Source organism: Penicillium bovifimosum (assembly GCF_028826915.1).
Source record: "Penicillium bovifimosum strain IBT 22155 chromosome Unknown utg000008l_segment0_segment0, whole genome shotgun sequence".
NCBI classification, from domain to species: domain Eukaryota; kingdom Fungi; phylum Ascomycota; class Eurotiomycetes; order Eurotiales; family Aspergillaceae; genus Penicillium; species Penicillium bovifimosum.
In genome coordinates, this window is record NW_026622717.1 from 218395 (window position 1) to 237314 (window position 18920).

General features: G+C 48.2%; 5 protein-coding genes across 5 annotated transcripts; 3 read left to right on the forward strand and 2 right to left on the reverse strand.

Moving 5' to 3' along the window:
* Nucleotides 1–257: 257 nt before the first annotated feature.
* N7515_009745 (F-box protein) lies at nt 258–1892 on the reverse strand (the record flags this gene model as incomplete). Its single annotated transcript, XM_056670488.1, has 1 exon — nt 258–1892. The coding sequence occupies one exon, from the start codon at nt 1890–1892 to the stop codon at nt 258–260; it is 1635 nt and encodes a 544-aa protein (XP_056516861.1).
* Nucleotides 1893–13044: 11152 nt separating this feature from the next.
* On the forward strand, nt 13045–13702 carry N7515_009746 (uncharacterized protein; the record flags this gene model as incomplete). The annotated part of the gene is made up of 2 exons (XM_056670489.1): nt 13045–13361; nt 13495–13702. The coding sequence occupies 2 exons, from the start codon at nt 13045–13047 to the stop codon at nt 13700–13702; spliced, it is 525 nt and encodes a 174-aa protein (XP_056516862.1).
* A 1108-nt stretch (nt 13703–14810) lies between these two features.
* N7515_009747 (RlpA-like double-psi beta-barrel domain-containing protein) lies at nt 14811–15559 on the reverse strand (the record flags this gene model as incomplete). Its single annotated transcript, XM_056670490.1, has 2 exons — nt 14811–14940; nt 14967–15559. 2 exons carry the CDS (start codon nt 15557–15559, stop codon nt 14811–14813), a joined length of 723 nt encoding a protein of 240 aa, XP_056516863.1.
* Nucleotides 15560–17121: 1562 nt separating this feature from the next.
* On the forward strand, nt 17122–17740 carry N7515_009748 (uncharacterized protein; the record flags this gene model as incomplete). Its single annotated transcript, XM_056670491.1, is given in 2 exon segments — nt 17122–17557; nt 17568–17740. 2 exon segments carry the CDS (start codon nt 17122–17124, stop codon nt 17738–17740), a joined length of 609 nt encoding a protein of 202 aa, XP_056516864.1.
* Nucleotides 17741–17816: 76 nt separating this feature from the next.
* Nucleotides 17817–17999, forward strand: N7515_009749 (uncharacterized protein; the record flags this gene model as incomplete). Its single annotated transcript, XM_056670492.1, has 1 exon — nt 17817–17999. The coding sequence occupies one exon, from the start codon at nt 17817–17819 to the stop codon at nt 17997–17999; it is 183 nt and encodes a 60-aa protein (XP_056516865.1).
* Between the last annotated feature and the right edge of the window lie 921 nt (nt 18000–18920).

Here is an 18920-nt window from a genome sequence, read left to right on the forward strand (position 1 = left end):
GGACAATGCGCTGGATAGAAGGGGCAAGATAATTGGAGGTACCAGTGTAGATGAATCAGACATACCTATCTGTCTCATGGGTGGCCGGTCATCCGTGGCGCACCCACACCGAAAGGGGTGGGAAAGCTCCAAGGCATGGACAGATATATACTCCCGTCATTGTAAAAAGACTTAGTGGGCTGACAATGGACCCTTACGCACATGTTCAAATCAGTATTCATTGGAGTCATAATCTTCCTTACAAATATCCATTTTTATCAAAGCATCGATCGGTCATGTGGATGTTCAAAATCGGGGTCCAATGCATCTCTCAGCACACCAACTCCACGGCGGACGTTAAGGGGCAAACGCTGCTCAAAGGGATTTCCTCCTTCACCGTAGATGAAATCCTCTACCTCCTTTTCAACCCATATACCGTGTCCAAGTCTAGGGCTCCCCATTTTGATTGGCACGCCGACGGTAATCTTTGGTCTTGAGCCCGCATCCCGGTCTCCCCACAGCGTGCCCTCCGATACCATTCGCCGGATCTCTTCCAGCATACTATACCAGGTTTCACCGCGAGAGAGGAAGTGCAGCATACTAAGCTCAATGGAGCGGACGGATTTTGGTAGCGTATTGAGGAACGAGACACAATCATGCTGTGGAAGAACAAAGCCGGAGAGTTCGAAATGGCGCAAATTGGGCCATTGTTCCACAGGCACCATGTCCTGTAATGGGAGCACAGGATATTCGTGGTCATAGTAGAGATCTTCATCAAATGTTGTATGCAGCCTGAACTCTTCCATGTCTTTTGCTTCGCCGACTGCCCGGCGCAAACGCCCATTAAGCAGGGATCGCCAGCATGCTTCGAGTTCTTCATCCCCTTTACCACCGACAAGCAAGGCAAGGTCCAGACGGCGGAAGCCTGGCTTCTTGAGCACGGTAGCGAAATGGTCGTACTCTTCGCAGGGCTCGTCGAATATTGTGCAGTTGATTCCCGTGGGGATAGAGTTGGAAGTCATCACCAGCTCAGAGACAGAGTTGGGTTCGTTGGCGAGGACGCGCATTGCCGTGCAGAACCCGCGGTACCGATCTCTAAGTTCTGGGTATTGATTCCATGAATATGCAGTAGCGGGCTCCCCAATGGCTCTAGGGTACAGCCAGCCACGAGGAATGGGGTAGTTAAAATCTTTCGGGAAAGCACGAATCATAGGCGTCGGGTAGAGTGGGGTGATGAGGTTGCCGTGGGCTCCAGGTGTGATGGTAACTCTCTTGAGGGCAGGAAACTGCTTAACGCCGAACGCAAACGCTTCCAAATCACTCTGACTGGCAAGAACTTCCTTCTGTTGACGCAGCAACTGCTGATAATATTGCCAGTGCTCCCTTAGCGAAGGGTGAGCGAGAACCTGTTCTCTGCGCGCGATAAGGTCGGGCCTGTCCACATCACGATCTTTCCGGCAATTTAGAACGTAAAGGGTTTCTTCACAATCCTTTTTGAACCATTTAGGACACCCATCTCCCTCTTCATACTCATGGCGCTCAATGATGTCCTCTCTGTATTCCTGGTAGTATTCCGCAGCCCATTCTCTGTTGTTATCGGGTTCATCCTCGTCCGAGAGCAATTCATGTCCCTCATTAGTTTGATCTGTTCGTGCTGGACCTCGATGCAAGCGCGCCTCATCCCAGATAATCTCGTTGACCTGATGGCGGAACTTGTCGTGTGAAGCAATGTTGCGGAAGACGTCTATGTTGAGGGGGTTGGCGGATAAGAAAACCCGATTGAGTCGAAGAGACACTGTATTGTTGAATTGCTTGCATGTCAGACGCAAAGATTTTATGTCGGCATTGGGTAGATGGGACGCAATGCAGCTCCAGAGCTCCAGGGGGAGCGCGGGGGGGCTTGTATCAGCCATAATGTGATATTGTAGAGTTGAACTTGAGACTTCCAGGGACCAGGGTGATAAAGTGCGTTTTATTGCTGAGCAGTGAGCGTTACCGAAGCACCAAATCATATGTTATGGCATGTGGGCCTGACACCACCTGCCTAACGTAAGTCCAGGCGTTAAGTTTTAATCAAAAAGACCACTAACTAACGTATTCGGTAAGCGAGTCGGCCACGTAAGCCAGCCGGCCATTCCAAAACACATAGTAAACTTGATATATTATCTCAACAACCACGACTTTATTTGATCTCCTTTATATCACGATAGCAATCGATAAGAGCACTGAGCGCTCTGTGTCAATTTCAAAGATATTAAAAGGCTATGTTATGGTGATTACAAAAGTTACCATTCCCAACCCCCCAAGATATATATAACGCAAGCATGCATGTCTGGGATTTTCATCAAACTCCCTATAGATGCTAGTTATGACCTTAAAGATGCTATGCTATAGGATAAAGTCGGTAGAGTCCACCGTTGTTGAGATATTGAGTTGTAATTTATCGCATTTACTATGTGGTTTGGAATGGCCGACTCGCTTACCGATTACGTTAGTTAACTAGAGTCTAGTTAGTTGTCATGTCAGGTTTCCAATTCATAACCACAGTACAGGATCTTAACATCATAACTAAGGGGATACCGGGTCACGTGATATAAATATACATACTGACTGTGTACACAGTACGGATAGTTAGCACCCGGCATAGTTAATAACTCCCCGCGTGGTGTGCGCTGTCATCACCTGCGTAAGTACAAGTTACGAACCCGAACTTTACGAACCCCCCTTCCGCCTCACCCTACGGGCCTACTCCACCGCTTGACCCTCCTACGTGAGTCCTACGACCCACGGGAGTACTTGGGCGGTCATTGGCGAGAAGTCGTGCATCATTGACACCTGCTGAACACTGATTACACCAGTTAAACTGATAAGAAAATGGTTCTATGTAGATCGAGTCAAGGAGACTCATGCAACCGTCTTCGCCCTGGTAGTAGTCCACGGCCCGTTTAGGGGATCGCCAGACTGGTAAGCGACATACTATTCCGAATGTGATTTCGAGCAGCATAGGGCCTAGGCTGAAATGTGAAAATGGTAGGTAGGTCAATTGAAATTTGAATAGCCTCTTTGTCTTTGTCGGGCTTTTTACTTGGATAGGATCGTGACCGCGAGACCGAACAGTCAGCCTAGTTGACTGCCCCAGTTTTTTTTATGGGGCGATCTCAATAAGAAGGCTGCATGTGATTGTGATGGTGATTGTGATGGGGATAGTTTTTGTGTCGAATTTTACGGTGTAACTACACAGTACGTGTAACGTGGTTCCTGGCCGTTCCGGCATCCCATCAGAACATCAACTTTTCTACCTTTTTTAAACGCCAATTAAACAAACAGGCCTGAGGTCGCAGACAGCCCGGACAGTGAGCGCTCAGTGCGCGGTCATTGGACAGCAGTGATTCATCACGTCATGTGATTCACGTGACGGCTCTCCTGCAGGGGCAGCTCAGACTTCAGTGACCCGGAGTCCGGACCGAAATCTACTCAGTGACCCTGACTCTGAGCGCCCTCATAAAAGCGGCAGCAGCTTAGATAGGAAAGCCCCACCCGGCAAAACAAATCCTCTACAATGTACATAGAGTGACCTAAAAGGACCTATTACAATGGTTTAATATGGACATATCACTACTCTATCAATTTGCCCTGCACATAGGTCGCTCCAGTTTGTACGCAATAGCAATGTATTGTATCCCTCTAATGATCTAATCAAACAAATGCGATTCCCAGAATCGCAATGATACCCACCGAACACCCATAGCCATGAACTTGGTAGTTAGACAGTGCCAGAAAGGCCCATAAATTAAACCATGCTGCGTATCCGCATTGACAGCCACCGCTTTAAGACAGATAAGCCACAATACTTAAAACACCTGTAACCTGAGAGTTACATGAAACAGGTATGATCCTGTATGATACTATTATCGTATGGTGCCCAGCGGATTCTTCGACAGCAGGCTCTTCAGTAGCATATTCCTCAAATTCAAGGGTCGGTTCCTGGGAGCAAGCGATGACCCATTTTGCCTGTGTGACGGTTCATGGATGCTTGGGTTTTACCACTACGCCATCTGGCCAAAAAGGCACAATGTTTGGTCAGCGACCAAGCAGCCAATATGCTCGATCTCTGACAGCCTGTTCATGAGCTCCTGGAAGCACCCTTGGTTTGTTCCTAGGAATGATCATAGCCCATGAAGCGCGTTCAGTGGAAGCAGGGTTGGAAACTTGGCTGCACATCGTGCGTATTACTCCTAGGACGAATTGCATGCATTCTGGGGCATGTGCATCAACCTGGTGATCCTGGGAGCGCTGTATGCTCCCTTCTCTACAAGACTGGCTGTTGTTAGGACTATTCCATCGGACACATCGGACACCAGTTCCAAAGATGAGCTATAAGTACTGGTTGAATTTCCATAAAATATCAGATTATCAGAACCGGAGAAAAACCACCATCACAACAAGTCGGCTTTCCTTTTGCTCTCGCTGAGTCCTCAAGCTCATTGTACACTCTTTTTCAATATTGAGACATCGAAATGTTTCTCCAGGCTCTCGATTCAGCGGGCGAAAGACACGGGTCGCAACGCAAATCCACTGAGTCCTGCCAAGGACTCTTCCGAGAGTGTGACTTCCATAACAGGTATAAATGTGCTGGTAAGGTCAAAGTCCTTCACCAGAAGTACGTCGACCTATGGATCGAGTGAGTGGCCGCGAAATGCTATTTCAGCTTCCCTGTTTGTTGACTTACAAGGTTTCTTGATGTAGGCGGGATGGCGCTACAAAGCTATGAGCTGGAGAAGGAATCTGCCGCCCTAACACTGTTCTGATCAAAAGATTTATCTGGTGGTACACGCTTTCTACAAGAGGCCGGCTTCAACCTGATAGAAGGCCCACGGTGACCACTACTTTGACGTGCGCTACGAGGTTTTCAGGGGCTTTGTGACAGCAACGGGAAGCGCGATTGCTGCAAAGGACTGTTCGGAAACTTACAGGGTCAGTATAGTCCATTTTGCCAAGGCTTTTGATGTTGAAGCCCGCCTTCTCATAGTGGATCAGATTTGATCTGTAGTTATGGTCGCGGGACTTATAGGAGAGATCACTAATGAGGCAGGCACAAGACTTAATTTGCTTATTGTGTCTCTGCAAAAGTGGTGCTTTCTTTACTGGCCATGATTCTTAACTATTGAGCAACGCTGAATGTCAAAGGACAAACTGGCTCGAAATTGCCACTACATTGTTGGGTGAATGGGCCTACTGATCTCATTCAAGTTTCCACCCTCAATTTGACACCCGCCGTTTTCCAGAAGTCACTTTGGTCCATGTGATTTTAGAAGATGGTTGTTTTAATAGAAGCTGCCCAAGGTGCATGGGTAACACGCCTCAGTTAAGTAAATACACAGAGATAAAATCAGAACAAAAGCATGGCTAGCTTCTTCTCTGGTCAAGAATGTGACCAGGAAGCTGGAAAATATAATCTTTGGTAGGAAAATGCGGAGGGCTGGAATTACACAATTCATGTTAGTCTTGGGATTTGAGGTCACCACGACCAACAATGGGCAGGAAGCCCTTGACGCGTGGAAGCGCGATTCATTTGACTGCATTCTCATGGATCAGGAAATGCCTGTTACGACGGAAGTTCAGCGGCGCGAGAGATTCGGGCACTGGAAAAGGACAAGGGAACGTATACCCCTATATCGCATATGATTTATCAAGCCGGACTGCCTACGGTAATAAGAAAGGACCCAACGAAATATTAGGTCAGCGGAGAAGGACCCTACACTATAGTAGACGGAGAAATTGTGATCTTGCTTCAGGACACTCTGTCTTTGGCCAGAGTGCCCTTAGCTGGCGTAGGTCTGATTGGCTGAAATTGGTAGTCTTGATGTGGAGCAAGGTTAAACTGCCCTAGGCAGTGTCAGTTTTGTGAACGAACTTTTAGTCTGATTTATTCAGATAATTCTCTCGCTGCTTTTGAGATACAACCGGAGTGCCATACTTAGTGCACTCTGAACTGCAATGACTCCTTCTTATGCTACTATAGTCTAAATGCACACGGGGGTCGTTCGGCGAAGTTTACCCGCGGCTAATTCTATTCTGATCCGCTATTTAGGCCAGGCGGGTAGCAGTCAACAGTAGACTTCTCCTGGGTATTTAGGGATCAATCTGCGGGTAAATAGATCGTAAACTGCAATACCCTAGTATTCAGGACGGTCTTTTACGTGTCGAGACGTTGAAGTAGCTAGTGCTCAACAGACCGCGGGAAATTTACACGGCCGCCGAAAGCCCCTTTGTGCTGTGTAAGTCGACAATAAACGCGAGCGATGAAGAATTATTGGTCACCGAAGAATCTTGTGATAAAATTGGGGACAGGACGGTGACGTACAATTAGTGCTGAGTAACCCTGGCAAAGTCTGCGAACAGATAATAGCAAAACTAGAATAGTGGGTGAAAAGTGAGATTGCTTTACTTATTCAGCCGAGTATGTTCACTTTGGCAGAGAGTGAGTGCATAGAAAAACTAAATATTGAGACACGGACTTCATATTCTGACGGACACTTGAACGAACAATCTTGAACGAACAATCTTGAACGAACAATCTTGAACGAACAATCTTGAACGAACAGTCTTGAACGAACAGTATATTGACCTTCATAATCTGACGGACACTTGAACGGACACTATCTTAAAACTTCATAATCTGACTAACACTTGAACGAACACTGTCTTGAACGAACAGTATCTTAAAACGAACATTATAACAGTATCATGAACGAACAGTATCGTGAACGAACAGTATCGTGAACGAACACTACCATAATTTGCTTCTAGTATTTAATGGAGCCACTAATCAATCAAAGCCTTGTCTGCAATTCGCTCGGCCTACAGGCTGGGGAAAGTCTTTATTACCACAGTTAAATAAACATAATTTGGCCCATGTTTCCATTGAGGATAAGACTAACACGATCCGCGCCTGCGTGTATTTTTGTCGTAGGGGGACTCTCTAACAGAAATCAAAGGTGTAAATGATATGGTCAAACAGAAGATAAAGTTTTGGCTACTTATAAAATGGCCATTTTGAAAAGGTTCTAGGTTGAGCCAATCTGATCTGAGCTAAACAGATTTGAGTTGAACAGGTTTGAATTAAACAGCTTAAAGCTCGAGCAACTGAATGAATGTGTAGCCTCAAAGTTACGTGATCTTATACTTTGACTATACTGGTTTGGATATCGCGTAGGCGAGATTATATCTTGTCGTTCTGCGATGATTATTTGCCTCTTTCAGGTATCCTATGCCATATAAAGGGGGTGTCAATTGCGCGGACACAGGGTGTTTGGACAATGTTGACAGTTTGAGATTTTGAATACTTCTTGCCAGTTCCACGGACTGTGTAAAATGCCGTGTAAAAATTGAGGGCAGATCTTGGCTTCCTCGGCTCAGATTAAAGCCGAGTAATAGTCTCCAGCACCGCGAAGAGGTGTCTGTCATTTGCTGGAGGGCGGGCAAGAGAAATCTCATCGCAACCCGACCTGGTACTTGATCCAGGATTTGTGCATGGCCAGCGGTCTGCGTGTGGAACTGAATCCGACCTGAGCCGTAAAGGGACATAGCCCAGGATTTCGTACCTGGTACTTGATCCAGGATTGTGCAAGACCAGCGGTCTGCGTATGGAACTGAATCCGACCTGAGCCGTAAAGGGACATAGCCCAGGATTTCTTACCTGGTACTTGGTCCAGGATTTGGGTTCGTACTACAGTGGGTTTACCGTTTGCCATACCCTCGACCTCGATGGGTGGGCTCACAGCAGAAGGCCACTAGTAGCCACATTCAAACGAGGGGCTAAAAGGAGAAGAGGAAACAACGGTGGAGGGCTTGCCTTTATGCTGGGCCCTATGGGGCCCTGTACATGCCAATAACGCAAAATGGGGCTTTAACCCCAGCGCTGGCGTCCAGCTCCCAATCGGCAGGTCCTAGAACTACGCATCAACGCGCAGTTAACTGAGAGCGCCGTTTTATCCGGAAATTTGTATTATCCTGACAAATGGGCTAACCAAACATGAACTACATGGCTTAAGCCACAATAATGATTCGTCGATGATGTGGCGCTGGGCTAAGCGAAGAGTGATTTGGGCTGTGTGATCCATGCTTGCTGGGGCTGGCCTCTTTTTCGACCACAAGGCCCGCTTTCGCAGGTACAACACTGTGACCCAAATAGTGCATTATGGCGAAGAAACAGCAGAAACGTAGCTATACGGAATTTGTCTCATCTTGGATAAGAATCGTGAACGAGTCTTCTGCTAGTCGTGTGTGAAATAACCATAGCAACGGGTCTGTGTGGAATCTCTGTCTCTCTCTCTCCCTCAAGACAAATTTGTCTAGCGATTACTTCAAACATGCCGGTCGTTGACATGCTGAAAGCCTGGCGAGATTGTCTCGTGCGGTACCCATAAGTCACTTACATAGGACAGGGCCGTCATTTCCCTAGCCCGGGCAGAATCCACCAGTGGACGGCGGCCTCGTTCCTTATCCCTTTGGCTTCATGGATACATTGCTTGGGGAGATGTTGGAAACTCTATTCTCAGTAGCGGACCACAACCGAAGCATTCAAGGGCGGCATGCGTGCTGTTTATTTATCAGGTGTATATAAAATACAGTAACAGGCCGAGCCGCCAAACAAAATACACAAACCTTGTTTTGTCCATTTCCGGATCGACCGTGCCGGGGCCCACACTCCATCCCAAGGTGGGTCACCAATGATAAATTGCAGTAGTAGGCCGCCATTCACATGAGCATATGACGATATTGAAAAATCACAAGATAAACAGGTGAGGGGAATAACTTCAATTTGAACGCCCAGAGCCAAACAGATTCCGTTTCAGATGTTGGTGGCGTCGCGAAATCGGTCGACTCCAACAGGACCTCATAAAGCTGCATTTGATTTGGAGTTTCTCCGAGACGTCTCCCGTAGTCTCCACACCGTCAGACAAGGTAAATATCGTTGGTGGGATTTAATATTTGGGTGTGATAAACCTGATTGGTGGCTCTTAGTAGGCCGCACAGAAGCCATTCCGTTTCAATCGACAGGGGTGATTTCACTGATTTGGAAGAGGGGCTGAGCCTTGGGAAACAAACTCCGGTTCCCTATTCGGATCGACATGCCCAGAGCGGGGCGTCAAATTGTGGAAGTGGGTCGCGGAGCATATTAGAACATCCCAAGATAAACAGGCGACAGAGCCTGGCTTTCATCCAGGACGCCGGGAACCAAGCAGATTTGGTTTCAGATGTTGGTGGCGTAGCGAAGTTTGTCGGGTCGTGGGCCCTCATAAGACCGCGTTCGACTTCGAGTTTTTGACGTCTAAGCCTCCATACACAGTGAGTGCAATATTCCTAGTGATAATATCATAGCAGGCTATACAGAAGCCGTGCTGTTTTAGTCCTGCTGGTCTCGTCTTTCAGGTCACCCCCTTTGGAAAATTCATGCGACCGCCGGGCTACACCGAGGCCGCAATGAGCCAGTCACGAGCGGCGGTATTCTTGCGGGGCCTGCGAAGGGAGAGAAGACGGCTTCTACGATAGCTCAAGCAGATTTACGTGCAAGTCAGGATCTCAGAAGCAGAGTGCAGAGGGCTATGCTACCAGGCCATCAAAGTTATGGCCCTTAGCGTTTTACATGAGTCTTTGAGCAAGAGATCTAGTGCTGTATCCAATGGTGTGTCTGGAGATCATCGTTCAGCGTGGATTTGAAATCATGCCGAATCTACGCTAAGAATTTCATGATCCTCTTTAGAAGCTCTCAGATAATGTATCAGAAATGTCGACACCGACTGGAAATTTCAGATCTAATCACTTCTCATACAAATTATCAAGAGCTACTATTATCTGCTCAACGAAGGCGATTCCTACCGTTGCCAGAGGAGCCAAGTCCGAGGAGAGTCCAGCCATCGTAGCCAAAGTGTAGGCTTTAAACGGTGTGCAATTGCCAATGTAGTAGTCACTAGGCCAGTTACTCTCTGTTGGGCCGTACAAAACGGGTTGAGATCGCTCACGAAGATTTTAGACGTCTCGTAGTTCGTCGGGCGGATTCTTAAAGGCTAGCAGAGAAATTACTCACTTTCGCACCTCGAACAACCTTCTGATAAGAATTTTTTCCTTTCTTTTCTTTTTGCAAAGAACCTGTCGATCTTTCATTTTCCATCTAGCGCTCTCTCCCCCAGTCCTCCCTGAAACCACCGTCTATCTTGTCAATGTTTGCTAGGCGTTCAGTACCCAATGCAATTTGGGAGGGTATGGTACGCACGCGATATCAAATTTCCAGAGAATAGGGGCGAACAACCGCCAATTGCACTACTTCGTGAACTAGAAAAATGGGACTCTGCTAAGGCGTTTACGAGACGTGATTGGTCCGAGGCTATCGAACAACTGGAGCTATAGAGTGTCAGCTCCACCTCCGTCCGTTATACATGTAAAACCACTTCGGTTTTGTGGTTCATCAATCCTGTCATCCATGGCTTGAATTGAAGCACCTTTCTCTCTTCACTCTGTGAGCCTGTTGATTGCAGGGGTCTAACTGCCCCGGTGGCGGCGTTGTGAGGGCGGCTCGACTGTGAATTGCCCACCACCGGGAATTCGATTAAATAGCGCTAGTCGGACGATACTCGAACGATCCAGCCCTAAACCCCTGTTTGGCACTCAGTAGCCCACGCGGCCGATGCAGCTCACTATTATCTGTGGGAAGCACCCAGGATTGCTGTATTAGTCCTCTACACTGAAAGCCATATTGAGCGTGGGCGAAAGTATTCTACACTTGGGACTTATGCGATAGTAATTCAACGACAAACATTATTCTGCGCTGTTTGATATGTCCTCTGCAATAGCTATGGATTCTTGTTGGAAAACCCATTTTACCGGAAGGTCGTTAATTGCGCAAGACGAGCGCTTCTCGGAGAAACATCATGGTTCAGTAACCTATCATCTGGTAATCAGAGAGATGTTGGTGATGTGTTTCGTGAGTTCATAACCAACAGTGGCAAGCTGGGACTGGGGTCGGATTGGCTCCGGCTCAGCTAAAGGTGGCATCGTAGAGAAGGGCTTTTGAATTGGTACGCTCGAGCGCGGAATATTGGTACAAATTGACGTTTATCAGAGGGACTGAAAAGGTACGTAGGATGTTATTCGGCCCCACATTTCCGGATCTCAATTCCGTTGGTATCCAACTTAATCCCATTGGCTACGGAGTCACAATAAGCCACCGGCAATACAGCTCAGCGCAAACGGCTAACACGGGAGTGTACAGCGTCCACTTTTAGCTAGACTGGTACGGATCGCGTGACCAACAAAGTTCTTACGCCGTGGCGATCTTCCTTTCAGAGCGTTCCCCGTTCCTGGCCTTCCAGTTCTAGACTTCTAGTATTGGGAATTTATCTGCAATCCGGATGGCATGGCGCGGCAGGCCGCAGGAGCTCTCTCGATCAGACGTTATCTAAGGTAGATAGAGATACGGTTGTCTTTTCTTCGATCAGCGTCTTGCCTCCTGTGCTCTAGCGCGCTCATTGGTACCGAAGCACTAGCCAATCAGATTGTGACCACAGGCTTTGATTGAGGCATTGGACAGTAAGAGAACACACAATTACTCGTAAAGAAATATGACAAACGGTAAAAAATAGAAGTTACGGACGAACGCATGGGAGTGTCTCCACAGCCCTGTACCCTAAAATGACATCTGCCCTGGCCCTTCACTACTGTTTGGATAGCAGCTGTAATATCTTTCACCACTGCCCAAGCACCTGGTCCAATATTTTCCAAAGTTTCTCCGGGACTGAGTGTCGTCGTCGGCGTTGGAGGGAAAACATCCTGAGTATTGCATCATCTAGCGCAACCTAAATCAGTTCTGACCCGCATTATCTTCTTTTCGTATGCTTGTACTCACATGATCGCCGTTGGCCTCTGGTTAGTGATTCTCTAGGATTGAACTGCCGGAGCAGTTGGCGAGCCTGAAGATCCGGAGCCCTCAGATTCAAGGCGGGTGGCGAGTTGGGAATGCCAGGCATATGTGCCAGCCGTTGACATCCTACAGCCTGAGCGTTCTTGCGGCGACATCTTGCAGATATCGAACGCCGCCGGTAGATACCTTTTAGTAGTTGATTATGTTTTCCACGTAGCGACTCGGGCCCGCGTGCAATACCAGTATCGCAACGGTATTCTATCGATTTCTTCTCCCACGATAAATTCTGGTGTCGGGATAGCCAGTCCGGAAGCCTTTGCTCTTCCGATGGTGACCACGGGATGTAGTTAGCTTTGGACATGATGAGAGCGAAGAGGAGAGACGAGCAGGCTGCGATGGAAGGATGCCGATAATTTCATGATGGATCAAACGAGATCAACAAAGGGAAGACAAGGACTTATGTAATTGTTGAACGCCTCGAACTCCTCCTAAGGGGACACGGGAGGGAACACGGGATTTGGGACGGTTGGTCTCAGCTTGGATAGGATGTTGTTCGTCTTCGTCGAAAAATACACGATTCTACTCGACCACTTCCATGGGGTTGGCCTGTTGACTGTGTAATTTGGAATTAGTCTACAAGCCACCAACTATCCTACAAGTGCTATGATTGCCTGTTTAAGAATCAGTTCATGTTGGGGCACGGTAACATCCTGGCTCTCAGTAGAGCCGGTAAAAGCTGATCTGAACGAAAGTAGCACCGGACCTTGTATCACATCTGCATGGAGGTAATTCTGAATGCATTTCGCTGCCTATCGAGCTTAGAGAAGGCAACCATCGCGGAAAGAACGTAGCATGACCGACGCCAGACTGACGAAGGCCGAGCGGGAGCCTGCCCCATTTGGAAAGCCCCCTAAGAGTTATCCCTGCTTCATGATTCAGAAAGATGGCTCCCAAGCCATCTATCCTACCCCCTGGGCCCCCTGGTCTAGACTTATTAGAAAATATTGCCGAAGGGCTCGGACTTCCGCGGTACAGTATGGAGCCTGTATATTGCGACTATGCTGGGATATATATTGAGCATTTACCCTTCTGAAAAGGTAGCACAAAACAAACACCACTGGTGTACTTCCGTATTATCAAAATCCATGGCCCCTGCACTTGATTATGAGCCCAGCATAGCTCCAGCAGCATTTGCGGCAGGCTGGCGTGAGAAGTTCGGGTCACAACCACGGCGGGTTTCCTCCATCTACAGTCTTCCCGATGATGATTGTCCTTTCGAATATGTTGACCAACCGCTGAATACCGAAGCCAATGATGTGACGGGTAATGAGGTTGACCGTCAACGTACTGAAAGCGACAACTTGACGGCGGACCCTCCAAGCTTGGCTTTCCCCGACTTAGATAACCTGCGGCAACACTCTCCCGAGGTAGTCATGGCACTGGGGGGTACGTTTATCAGACAGTAAGTAAGATCGATCCTGGTCTCAATTTGCCCCTCACTCACAGCCAAGTAGATTAGACAGCCAAGTGCAGTGGGTCATTTCTCTAGACTACTTCCAAGACAAAAGACTTGTATATTGACTACAGCTACCTAGGGCGCTGGACGAGCAGATCAGGCAGCAAGATGTTTGGAACGACGGCATACAACGGCAGATGGAGGCCATTGTTGAACACTACCGGAAAATAGATGCCCTGGAAGCGCAGGTGGCGGCGCTGCAAGCAAAGCTGGATGTTGTATGCGGTAACAAGGAAGCGGCTAATGCAGGGCGCAGATCGGGTGGCCGCAGACGCCATGCACCATGAAGACAGCCCCATATCCTCAGAATCCATCAATGTAAATTTAGGGGATTGATATAGCCACTCGCCCACTCCCCCTTGGGTCATTCGACCCCCCTGCCTGAATTTGGCCTGATTTCCCGCTTACATCAAGGCATTAACTGACCGCTTTCCTCGCCGCCTCCTGGTCAAGCATTGGGATTTCACAGGTACTGCAACGGTACCTACACTTACTATGTAAAGTACTAGCAATACTAAGTCACTCTGCAGTCCATAGGGAACGAACAATTCAATACAGATTGACCTCCAATTTATTCATCAAATCTGGCTTCCAACCTGGTGTTTATCATTCTCAACTCATTTTTCATTGCATCTGTGTCCTCCAAAAGACTCAATAACATCATGTTGGGCCTTAAATCCCCCATGTCGGATTCTGATGTGGATGGAGTTCATCACAATTAGGCGGGCAGAATATAGAGATGCCTTACGGTTAGCGGGAAATCAGGCCAAATTCAGGCAGGGGGGGGGGGGTTTCGAATGATCCAAGGGGGGGGTCGCTATATCAATCCCTTAAATTTAAGCCAAGCGCGATGCCTCTTTCATCATCCAGGAAGCACTCCAAGACACCGTATTCCTAGTAACTGTCCGCTATTTGTGAAAGTGCTAATAGGATATCAATGCCCCTTCAGCGAGAGGTAACTGTGGTAACTGTGGTGGGCGATCACGCACTCCCTCTAGTTTCGTCTCCACCTAAGCGGCCGGGTGCTCGTGTACACGACGGCCCACCCGAGGCGCTTGACGTAAAGATCCTAAACTCCACCTTGTATGCTACCGTACCGGGGACAGACTCTGTAATACATTTACCACACTGCGCTGGTACAGGTACAGCATTTGCGCGCGTCCTGCTTCTGTACTATGAAAACATGTCCGGACACAACACCCAGTCGGCTGTTACTGTTTCTAAGCCTAAAAAGAAGAAGACTCTTATACTTGCGCCTAACGAAGGCAGTATTGCTTTAGAATTACCGCAGGTATCCATGTAGAAGGTGTAATGCCCAGCCGCGCGTAGCGCGGCGTACAGAGTCTAGTAATTTAGATACCCGACGAATGTGGGGCTTGGACACAGTAGGGGTGGCTACCACCCTGACAAGTCATCGCGGCTCCGCAAGTGATGCGAGGAGTCCATCTGTCGGTAAGGCATTGTTCGAGGATGCTTCCGTTGCATCGCCATATCCCTGTCGGGCAAGGACGGCTCAGGCGGCTGTCTGTCGCACCTGTGCACGTCCCTAACGCCGGGAAACCGACGGCATTTTGCACTGGATCGTCGTTAACTGGCGTATGGAGAAAGTTGGCAGCGGAAAGAGATGTGGACATTACGAGCGCAGCTGACGAGGTCGTCCGCTCTTCACTAGCCTCCGCGGGTGCCGTTTCGAAATTTACACCATCCGAGAAGTTATAGATCGTGTCATCCACAATTTCCCAAGCAATTTGAATGTGACCGTCAGCACATGCAGCTCCTCCAGACAGCTCTTCCAGGACAGAGTAACTAAAGTCGAGACCGGGGGCGGCGACCGCATTCCAGACGTCACTTGAAGCCGATCCTCCTGCACAACGCTGACATCCATCGCCGATAAAGAGCGGTAGGTTTGACTGCTCGCCATTGACCGTGACGATAACCCGCTTTCCGCAATACTTTGACATGTCCAATTTAAGCTGGCTATGATTCATGGCAACCACATAGTTCGAGTTCACGTGGTTCAGTGACAAAGCATTCTGCGAGCTACACTCCAGAGGGCCCAAATTTTGAGCCACAAACGATGTGTCGCAGGCCTCCACTTGCCTCACATCGTAGTAGTATGTTCCAAATCCGGTCCCTCTGAACATAGTTCTCTGCGCACTGACGCCTACCAAGAAAAGCAGACACACTAAGGTTCGAAAGTTCATGATATCGAAATCGGATTGCGAGCGAACGCAGAATGAGATATAGGCACTATATACTTGGGGAATTTCAACACCATGCCGCTAACATAGGCCCGGTCTCATAGCGTTGAGCGGATACTTGTTTTCTAGGAGTAATCGAACCACAACATTTGAGCGATGTAAATCGATATCAACGTCAAAAACCAAGCGCGGCCCTCATCTCTGTTTATCCTTCAAAGAGTTTTTTTTCATTCACCACATTGCCTGGCATTGTGGTTGAGAGCATAAAAGTCCTGCTTTACATCGTGGTCGGCCGCCAGCCTCATTTTGCAGATATGGTCCCCGTCATTGTATCTGACTCCAACAGGTGGGGAAACCTACTATACTTTGCTGCTGGCGACCCATTGAATCCGGAAATGAACTGGGCATACAGAAATGATCATTGTCAATTACATTTAGATCTTACCAGGTATAATTTATTTTTCAAATAAACTACAGCCAATGTGGTTATTCTGACTGATTAACAGGGGTGGTTGTTAGCCTCATGCTGAATCGTCCAGAAACACCAATAAACATTCCTGAGTATCTACAATAACATCAACATCCAGCCACAAAAGCTTGAAAGACCATATCAGATATGAGACCATGTCTGTGGGTCCAATTCACGACGGTATGTACCTCGACTAGAACAATACCTCAGTCACTCATTTGCTTCACAGCTCCAAGTTGCCATTCTAAGCTTGAGGAAGGTTGTGATTTCGACATGTGTTTTCTGATTTTAAGAAGGATGTTGCTATGACGATCTCTGTACTTTCTGTACTTCATGGACATAACTAAGTGAATGTAACGCCCTGAGCCTGGTGTCGGAAGCCTAAGAAAACAGGCCCACTTGTTTGTTGTGTTTGGTTATTTATTCAGCAAGTAAATTACCCCGCCCATATATAATATGCCAGAAATAGGGGTAATAAAAAAGCAGAGTCCTTGACATCACCTGATTGGCTGGCAGCAAGTTGTAGTTGACACATGGTAAATGCCTAAGGCCAACAAGCAGTGCAAACCCTGCAAACCCTTCGGGACACAGAACACCTGACAGTAAATCACGTGATAAATTACTCTTTTGCGAGAATTGTGACGCGGTCTTCGCCAATACAGCATCACCGACAACCGCCGCGTTTCAAATGGCTTTTATACTCTTGTCACAGACACTACGACGATTTCTATCAGTATGTTATAGTCTCAAGGACTGGATAGAGATTGCGTTGATTTCTCCTTTGTCACGCCTGATCCACCGGCCCACTTGTCACGATATTGAAGCGGTATAAGTCCGTCCCTTTCTATCGCAAGAGCTTCCTGACTAACTTACATAGGGACCTCAATACGATCACGAAGCAAATGAAACTAGACACGGAAAGGTCGAAACCATTAGCAGAGATGCTCAAGGACAATTTATCTCTGGTGGGCTAACTGGGATTGTGGAACTCCTTGGTGATGGTACCGTCCTCAAATCGCCATTTCCTGACGCTGAAATGGAAAACCACATCCTGGACATTGCCAAAGAAGCCAGTATCTATCATCGCCTTGGCCCGCATGAAAGGCTGGTACGGATATTGGATCACTCCAGGGATGGCCTTATTCTTGAGTATATGAAAAACGGTGACCTCAAAACCTATCTTCAAGCGCAAAACTCGATTCCGATGCGCCTGAAGTTGAAGTGGGCATACCAAATTGCGCAAGCCGTCTCTCTCCTACATAGTAACGGCATAATCCACTGCGACATCAAACCGCGAAATTTCCTCCTGGACGCGACTCTCAATATCAAAATCATTGACTTCTCTGGCTCTTCGCTAGACGGGTCTAAACCGGCCTCTGGTGAGGGAACTCGATTCTATCTCCCACGACATTGGAGAGACCCACCTACCGTGGCTACAGATCTGTTTGCGCTCGGGTCGACTCTTTACGAGGGTTTTTCAAGGAACCAGTCCCTACGAGGAGATTCCTAGCGATCAAGTGGAAGAATACTTCAAGAGAAAGGAGTTCCCTAATGTTTCTGCTATTCCATACGGACAGATCATCAAGCAGTGTTGGTTGTCCCAAGTCGATTCAGCCGAACATGTGCAGGCTTTCATGCGAGATATAATTCTATGAACTGGAAGTACAAGGTTGTTCCTGCACGATCGGTGCCAACACACCAGAACGTTCCACCAAAGGAGAACTCTGCTCAATGGCGAGCTCGATACTGTATGACTGGATGGTGACAGCATTGAATGAAGACTGGCTGGAGGAGGCAGATGCGGCTGCGCCAATATTTGGCATTGACGGCTTCGGAGATCGTATCCCTGGTGTCTTGGGTACGAAGGATTGCTTAGGGGATCGATTGGGATCTCGTCTCGGGGTCAAGTCTTGAGACCTTGGAAGACCAAATATGCTGGGCCTCTAACAATGGGAAGGACCAGGTAGCGTCTAGACAGGCACTGGAGTGGTCTTCCACTGGCTTGACGGGCATAGAGATGCATGTGGACGAACCGAGATGGTCCTCAGTCCTCACACCCAGTCCTTCTTCATGGCCTTTCTTTTCTGCTCGATGAAACGGAGAAAGGTGGACCGAATGTTAGAGCCCGCAGACATGACTGAGGTCGATATTGTGGAGATCGTTTGTTTCATGGCCTCTTGCTGAGCAGAGCGGTTCTCAACTCCGATTAGATGGTGGGGTGGTCCCGTCCAATGACTCTTTCGCGAACCAGGTGAACGAACTGATGAGCCCATCCTCTCTTGGCTTTGGAGATATGTCTCGACAAAATGGAGAAGACGGAAACCAATGATGGAGGCTCGTCACGTTACTGAGGTCGATATCGTCGCGGAGAGCCTGAGTTTCATGGCCTCCTTCTGAGCCGAGCGGTTCTCAACTCCAATTGACCGATGGAGAAGTCGCGTCCATAACCCTTTGGTGAACCAGGAGATATTTCCCCCATACATAAGAGCCGTGACGAGAATGCGTCGGGGCATCAAGGAGACAGGGACGACGACCTGCTTGCACTTCTTCGACCTCGGCCGAAGCTCACGAAGTACCAGGTTGTACGGGAAGGCCTCGACGCAACCAGGGGGCAGGAGTTGCGATTGGACTCTGGGGAAACTCCAGAGGAGATGGGTGGAGTAATCGGTAAGCAGTCAGCTGGACTGAGAGATGGGTATCATGCGTTGCTGCTTCGATGCCGATGGTTCAAACTTCCCGGGGCAATTGATCGACCGATGACACGGCATCGATTGATGTTGCCCGAGTTGGCTGCCATGGCGTCGAGTTGGCCATTTGTGATGTTATGGCAATCCT